Source organism: Chamaea fasciata, unplaced genomic scaffold, assembly GCF_029207755.1.
Source record: "Chamaea fasciata isolate MVZ Bird 193981 ecotype frontalis unplaced genomic scaffold, bChaFas1.0.hap1 SCAF_5, whole genome shotgun sequence".
In the NCBI taxonomy this organism is placed as follows: Eukaryota; Metazoa; Chordata; class Aves; order Passeriformes; family Sylviidae; genus Chamaea; species Chamaea fasciata.
In genome coordinates, this window is record NW_027094090.1 from 61645823 (window position 1) to 61654192 (window position 8370).

The window sequence follows — 8370 nt, forward strand, 5'->3', positions numbered from 1 at the left end:
CATTGTGTTTTGTTCTTAACATATCCTGTAGCTATTATTTTGAGTCTTGTAACTGAAACACTTCTACATGGCATATGGTTTTAGTTTTCAAAGAGCTTTGTCCTACATCCTGTGTGTTTTCCATTCACTTATGAAACTTGCTTCATCTTAAAAACTTGTTCAAATTCTGTCCTGGCACCTGTGAAACATTAAATTGTTGCTGTTTCAGACATTTGAAAGCTTCCTTAGTTTTGTGGAGAAAGGCATACTTAGGTATAAATCTTCCCACAGTACCATGCTCCACAGTGTCTTTTATTTATATCTACTTAGCATCAACCAGCTCTTAACAAAAGCTGTAATTTCAGTGTGTAAGCTGTGCACAGACACAGCACAAAATCCTTTGCACTGATTTTCTTTTCCCCTGGTCAATGATGCTTGGGAATAACCAGTTCTAAGATCATAGTGAGATGAATGGAATATGGAACTGAAATTTTCTGGGGGCGTGGGGTTCTTCTGTCTTGGGATTGTTTTTGTGGTAGCTTTATTTCACTTTCCTTTTCCCAGTCCCTGTTTCAAAAGGGGAAATGTTTATGAAGGCAGCTTATATGCCCGACTGCTCTCTAGGTAGTGGAAGGCTTACTCACAGGCTGGTCCACAGTCACTAACAAAAGATGAGGATTTCAGCAATACAGTGTTTTGGTGACTGGGAGCTTTCCTGAGGTTTTATTGTAAATTAATCCTATGAAGAAGAGAGAAACAGATCCCCAGATAGCGTTAGGAATGAAGGATTGACTGAATTTTCATCTGGTAGTGGAGAAGACGACCATTTCTGCTCATGCTTTTATTTTGAAAGGGGAAGAGAAATTGAAACACTCAGAATGCAACATGAGTTTGTGATAACTCAGGCTGTGACTTAGTTCAGGAAATACATCCTTTTCCTGTTCTGTTGCCACTAGAAATTATTTAAGTGATGGGAATAAGCTGTTTCGAGGGCTTTGTAAGAACAGACACCTGTAGAAATGCTAGAACTAAATATTCAGGGAAAACGCTGTTTTATGTCTTGGTTTTCCTCCTAAGCTACCATTCAGGTCTCAGGTTGTGTTAGGAAGAGCTTTGGAGAGCTGAAATGCCCCTTTGTGTCTGAGGGGAAGGAGGCTTTTGAATTCAGATAATATTGTGGTCTGCTTAATAGCTGAGCAGGGAAGGACAGTCAGAAAGTGACAAAGGCAAGTTCCTGTGAATTTTTAATACAGCTGTCTTCCTAGTTTCCTCTTAGAAAACGATAATGTGTTTTGAAAGATTCAGCATAGACACAGCCTGGTACCACAGCCTGAGTTTTTTCATGCTGGTGATACATCCCCTTGAATTCCTGACACTGTCACGCACGCTCCTGTAGGAGTGGCATTTACCCCCAGAAACACCTGTCAGTCACGTCTGCACCTGCCTGCAGAGTGCCCACTGTAAGACCTTCAGCTGTTGAGATCTTGGCACTGCTCCTGCCAGGTGTTGTCAGCCCTTCCCCAGTGCACGGCAGATTATGTGGCAGACTATATAAAATCATCATCTTGCAGCCCACCCTCTGGACCAGTAATTCAATACCAGCTTTCTTCAGCAATTACAAACCACATTTTAAGAAACGGAGGCCTGGACTTGCTGCCAAAATGTGTATTAAAAATGACCTTGAAGAATGCCTGGTGTGAGAGTGGTATGTAGCTGGTTTTTATTCTGTTGTTAAGAGGGAATATGTGTGGAATAGCTACTTAGGAAAGTAGCTATTAGTAGTAGAAGTAAAATCACTGATGATCCTAATTCTATTGAGATGATTGTCAGTGATGCTGCTATTTTATATTATCATTCACAGCCCATAAATGAGAACAAATCAAATCCCCATAGAACTTAAACGCTGATAGTTACTATTTTGAAAGCCAGCACTTGTCACCAATTGTCATATGGTGTTATCTGAGAAGTAGTGCCACCCATATATTTAGAAACGGTTGCAGCTGTTTGCAAATCTGGTAGTCATGTTTAATCACCAGTGGCTTACAGACTAGAGTTTAGTTGCATCTAATAGAAAAGCATGACTTTCTCTTTCCTCCTACCATCACTTGAGACTTGAGTCTCCCTAATCTCTCCTGTCCCCAAACTTTGCTAGAAGAGATTAAGAACTATACAATAAATGTATTTCCTCCTGTCCCAAACCTTTTAAAAAATAAGTAAATTTTGAAGTCTCAGAAATGTAAAGGTTGTCATCTTGTAATTTCTTTGCATTGAGGTTTGTACACAAACATGCTAGGGCCTCACCATAGCAGTCAATGAATAAAAAACCATCATGTCCCACCCCTGTGCTCAGGACAGGGCTTTCCTGGCCAAGAAATCAAGTCTGTTTTAGGTCAGGATCCAGGAGTTTGAGCTTCTTCAGCAATAAGGAAAAGAACTCCAAGAGTGTTTCCTGAAGACAGTGAACCAGCAGATTGATGAACACTGCTGGAAAAATAATAATCGTCCTTTTGTCTTCCTCAGATAAAAACTGTGCTAATCATTACCACAGGCTGGACTGTGCACTCATAGTGCTGAAAATCTAAGGCAGTTAATGCCCAATCAGGTAAGAAAATATCACATCTGAGGTACTCTTAGAAAAAGGCAACCTTTATCATAACTATAACCTCTATGATATAATTTGAAAGCATTAGAATACTACAATTGTATAATGAAGTAATGACTAAGACCCTCTCCTGGACAAAGTACAGTGTAAGACTACAGTCTTGATTAAGATTGCTTTTGTTCCATCTCTTCTCAAAGAACCAACTTCCCTTTTAATTTGCTTTTCCATAACTTGAAGTATAGCATTCAAATTAATCTTCAATGTGTAGAGGAGCAACAGGATTAAAAATTGGTCTCTCCTTCTTTGACTGTATTTTACCATAAGTGACTTCAAAATCTTTTTTAGTACCATTCAAGCTTTCTAGATTTCCACTCTTTATATCATATCCTAATGCAGAGAGTTTTTTAATTCGGTACTGAACAATTTGTGTTGTCAACTCCAGCACCATTGGTGTCTCTCTAATCTGTGCTATAGAAATTCCTTCCCTCAGTAGTCCTTCAAGTCTTTCTTCCAAGACTGGAACAGAATAGTAGAGAAGGGCTGGGCATTTCAGCACTAGTTGTTTTAGTTCTTGATCACTGCATTTGAAGATGTTTTTGGAGAAAAGCATACTCTTCTGCATAGTGGTAGAATTAAGTTGAAAAATGAAGCCTTTAAGTTTGGACAGCAGCTGTAGAACTTCCTGGTCAGTGAAATCATTCTTTTGGAGAAATTCCAAGTTGTCTTTGATTGCAGTGGAAGTATTTAATAAAATAAATGGATTTTGGCTCAATAGCTTCAGTATCCAGATCTTCATATTTGCTTCAGAACCCCCTAAATTTAAATAATTTCTTTGTAATGTCTCTATCACATTTTTGTTTTTCTCAACAGGGTTATAGAAAATATTGGGTGCACTTGTCAAGAACCTGGTGATTATATTATTCTTAAGTCCCAGCTCTTGAAAAAATAGTATGTTTGCCTTCTGGTTCTGCTGATACTCAGTAGTAAAAAAAGACTCTGGAAATTGCTCTATTAATTTAATCAGCTGTTTTTCATTCTGGCATACTAATTGCCATAAAGCTCTTTGAGAGTTTATCTCTGCTGGGGTGTGAAGAATTGCCTCAGGGCAGCGTTCTATAATGTTGGCTACAGTGGTCTCATCTGCTCCCATTTCCTGTAGGATACCAGCAATTTCTTTAACGTAGGCCACCTCCTGGAGAAGGACCCATTCCTTCAGTCTGCGTATCTTCGTGATGTCAACTGACAAACTGTAGAGATTCTCCAGGGTGTTTTTATTTTCCTCTCTTGACTTGGTATCAGTTGTGTAACTGGAATGTATTAGGAAGCTTCTGTTTGCTATGTCAGGCCATACTGATGAAAACTTCAGTCCTGGGTTACAGCTCTGAGATCTTGTCAACAGAAGAGTGAACGTGTCTTTTGCACCGTGAGCAACTCCTCTCAACATCATGGAAGTCAATCCTGTGGAGACACAACAACTGTAAGAAAACACATTTAAGGAATAGACAGAACTGGCATAAGAAATTACTCTGCAGAGTGGTTTTTGTTATTAGTACAAAATCCAGCTTTCACATGAAAGCAGGGGGAAAGACAATTTTTGAAAGGTTAACGTTCTGATGGATACATCACTGCAAGAGTAACATGGATGCAACAGGCCTGCTGTAATGCTCTGTCCCTATCAATGCCTGCAGTCATACAAGCTTCAAACTGTCAGCCAGTTCTTGCAGCTAACATTGTTACTGCATTACAGATCGTTCACACTGCATGAAGAAAATGATTCATGCAATTTCATTTGACAGCAATCCCACTGAATTAACAAAAATGGCAGCTTAAATCTCTTTCTTAGTTCTTATGAATGTATTTGCTTTAACTTCTCAAGCATTATTTGGAGTGCGAGTTGTACTTTCATGTGTCAGAGACCCACCACGCAGTGCTGCTTCAGCAGCAGTTTGTAGCATAGCTTCATTTTGAAATCATTCCTTATGTAATTAAGGGAGAAAAAAAGTCACATGAACCTTTATGTAAGTGTTTTTCACCAGCTGACTGTGTTAATTGAGTTTGAATAAGCACCCTGGTATTTTGGGGGAGGAAGCAAGCACACAGTAACATTTCCAGGCTTTCACCTACCTATTCCAGCACCTGCTTTGCTACACTGCTCCTTGTACCAATGCTTTATTTTTGCCTCCAGGTCTCATCTGTAGGCAGAGTCCTTGTGGAACAGGTGTGTGGCTATGCTGGAGTCCACAGGGCCAATCCCACACCTCACCTTTGCTCAAACTGGCTGCCCAGTTATCACCAACAGCACATGCACTGTTACCTGCTCTGCAGGGGCAAAGGAGCCGCAGCAGTCAAAGAAAGATATAATCAAGTGTATCTTTAACTTCCTGGGGGCTGTTCTCATAACCACCCTGTGGAAGTACTGACTGTGAAAGGGAGAACTGCTGATCTCTGCAATACTCCTGCAAATAGCTGCTGCTAACATGCTTGAAACTGCTCAAACTGGTAGTGAGAACATTTGGACAGTTGCTTTCACCTCTCCCTAAGTACAGCACGCTTCAAAAAGTACCTAACTGAGCATTGTTAAATTACATTTGGCTGGGGGTTTTTTATTGGTGGGTTTTTTTGGGTTTGTTTTTTTTTTTTCCCCCTTAGGAGGGAAAATACTGTTATCATCATGCAGTCTAATCTCCTACCTAACAGACCAAGAAACCTATTGCACAGCTGCACAAGAGCCCTAGTATCTTCCTTACAGCCCATCTTCTAAGAAAATATGTAGTTTGTTTAGAGTACTTCAGTGGTAGGTCTTCTTTCTAGTTGCCAGGTGTAAGGTTAAATATTTTCTAGAGGTAAATCCTTTATCTCAAGAAAGTGTACCTTTGCTTTTAGATTGCTTTCTTTCTGCTTCTGAGATGGACTGTTGTGATGTTACTACATCGCAAACTAACAGAATAAGATGTAATTTCCTATGTGCACTCTTAGGTTATTAACAGAAGCTGTTTATTGATAACTTATTCTTTAGTATTCTTTCACACCTCTAAGGCAAAACCAATTGCACTGCTTGTGTCAGAACCCCAAGGCTGATGGTTTTGTCTTCATACACCTTGTGACTTCAGAAGTGCTGTCCCAAGCCCCACAACAGAACAAGTGATTTTTCCCAGTAACCTCAGAAGCACTGAAGTGTAGGTAAGTCACAGATGTTTTGTGTGCTGACCTTTCCCTGTCCTGAAAATGCGACTGCGAACTAAACCTCTTCTCCACAGGAGTGAAACAACTGCCTGTGTCTGAGCACTGAGTAGTTCTATTGAGTTTAGTGGGTCCTGTCAGAATAAACAAATCTCTGAAGGATCAGGGTTTCCTTCATTAATTCTTCAGCTTAGCTAGAAGTGGCCAGCAAAGTGTTGTTAAAATTGTTTGGGATGTCAAATAATATTTCCGAAGTGGAAAAATAACCATGACTTTTACTTTAATTCATACTCCTGCTGTTAAACAAAACTGCCTTATGAGTCATGCAGTCCCTTAAAACACTGTAATTTTTACTATTAGAGAACTTTAAAAAAATTCTGATATAGTAAATTGTGCTCTTCTAAAATCTGACATGGGAATGGTTGTTACATTCACTTAAAAGAAGCTTTACATTTTGTAAAAATGTCTGGCATCATGGTCAGTTTTTCTCTGCTGTTGGTGAGGATCATCAGAAACAAAGAATACTATAAAAGGAAAACTTTATTTGCCAAAACTCATTTGACTGGGGCACTCAGGAGCCCTTGTAAAAAAGCCCCATGCAAACTACAACATGCAAAATAACGCAAATGAATTTGAATGTCATAGAAACAAAGATCTGAGTTCTGATTTCCTGTTTTTCCAAGTCCATATCACATTTCCAGGGTATGTAACTGCTTTCAAGAATTCAGTTAGTTCTCTTAAAGCTCTTGTTGGATCTAATGCATGTTCTAATGTGCAGGACCTCACTGTAACTTTTCACATACTTATATTGCTGTGGGGACTGTAAAGCAATGGAGAGATTAAGAAAAAACCCAGCCAGCTCAGCTAAGCTGCTTGCTCTCACTGCCAGCAGCACCCTCTCACCACCAAGTGTCAGAAGGGCGATAAGGAAGTGAGCTAATGTCGAAGTTACCTGTGATCCTGCTTGCTAGCACACTTGCAGAGACCTGAATATACAGAGTACAGGGGTGCTGTAAGTTTCATTATTTCATGAGACTTCTACGTAAATCTTCTATAAGAAATAGATACAATGATCAACTGGTTGATTTATCCCTCATGTGAATTTCTGAATGTGTGTTTTGAGGCTCAGATATCACTTCTTGAAAATTAGCAAACCCAAACTTTTACTCCTGCTGGATTGTTCACAAAATCTTTCAGTAAAGAGGGCAACAGTGTGACTGCTGACCACTACCATTCTCCTTATGGGAAATTTAGTAGGCTGTAAAGAATTAAATGAAACTACTGAATGCTTAGATTGAACTTTGAGCGAACCAAAAAGAGTAGGTATCTACTTAGAAGATAGCAGCGTAGACAGGGTTTGCATGGTTTGTGAAGGAATCTGGGGTGGTGAGAGGTTTTGTAGATTAATGCACAGTAAACGTTCACATTTCTGCACTCACAAAAAATTAATTCCCGCTTTGCGTTAGTGGTGGAAATGAGGTAAATTGTTATAAAATATATGCCAGATCAGCATAAAGCTTTCTAGAAAAAAAATTATAGAGGATCCTAGGATAATCCAGGTTTGAAGGGACCTCAAGAGCTCAAAGCAGGGTCTGCAGAATCCAAGCTCCTTTGTCCAGTCAGGTCTTTAACACCTCCACGGATGGAGCCCAGCTGGCCTCTGTGGGTTACCTGTTCTACTGCTCAACTGTCCTCGTCAGGAAAAAGCTTTTTCTTATATCCAGGAAAGGAAAGACATTTGAAAAGTGCTTAAGGACGCACCGCACTACTTGACCCACCGGCCATGGAGTGGTGGTGCTTTCAGCGTAGACAGAACAAGGCTCTCCATCACAGTCCGCTCCCACAGCCCGGCCGCCTGCGCCGTCGCTTTCCCACCCTTTGGACTCGCCTTGGGGGCGGAGAGGCAGGAGGCGGACGTTCTCCTGCAGCCAGCACGGGAGCGGCGGCCTCGGGCCGATCCCGCCGCGGTCACCGCCTGCCGCCGCGGGGGCCCCGCGCCCGCGGGTCGCTCCCCCGCCGCGCATCCCTCGGAACCGTGCGGCTTCTCCCCCCGCACGCCGCCCGCCCCATCCTCAGCGCGGCGCCGGCGCTCGGAGCACGACAAGCGGAACGCCAGCCGGCCCCTCCGCCCCCCCGTGGCCCGGGGCCGGGCCCGCCGGAGAGCGGCCGAGCCCCCGCGGCCCCCAGCCCGCTGCCCCAGCGCCCCGCCCGCGCTCACCGGCCTCGCCGCCGCCGCCGCCGCCGGGCCGCAGCACTGCCGCCGCGCGGGGGGCGCCGGCACGTACCATGTGCCGGAGGGGAGGGCGGGGGCGCGGGCAGCAGGACGCGGCCGGCCCGGGGCGGAACCGCCCGAGCTCCGCCGCTTGCCCAGCAGGCTTGGCAGGCACTGGGAACAGTGGAAGGCCGTTGGATTGAAACAGCTTGCAGAGAGAAGTAGTGGGGTAAATAGGAAAAAAAATTGATAATAACTTCTAAGTAATATAGTAGCAAAGAACGGAACATTTAGAAGTCAGGCTATTTGCGTGCCTGTGCTCTGACGGGAAGCAGATGATCCTTTTGATTCGGTGACACAGACATCATGATGGGAGGCTTGTATTACACCAGTGTAT

At 42.7% G+C, this 8370-nt stretch overlaps 1 protein-coding gene across 2 annotated transcripts; it reads right to left on the reverse strand.

Moving 5' to 3' along the window:
• Nucleotides 1–267: 267 nt before the first annotated feature.
• MTERF2 (mitochondrial transcription termination factor 2) lies at nucleotides 268–8036 on the reverse strand. Of its 2 annotated transcripts, none has more exons than XM_066183983.1 (2): nucleotides 7980–8036; nucleotides 268–4039 (listed from the first exon to the last, which is right to left on the reverse strand). In XM_066183983.1, the coding sequence occupies exon 2, from the start codon at nucleotides 4026–4028 to the stop codon at nucleotides 2832–2834; it is 1197 nt and encodes a 398-aa protein (XP_066040080.1). In that variant the 5' UTR covers nucleotides 4029–4039; nucleotides 7980–8036; the 3' UTR covers nucleotides 268–2831. The 2 variants fall into 2 exon arrangements, with proteins under 2 accessions (XP_066040080.1, XP_066040079.1); XM_066183982.1 differs by lacking the exon at nucleotides 7980–8036 and adding an exon at nucleotides 7540–7881.
• Nucleotides 8037–8370: the final 334 nt, after the last annotated feature.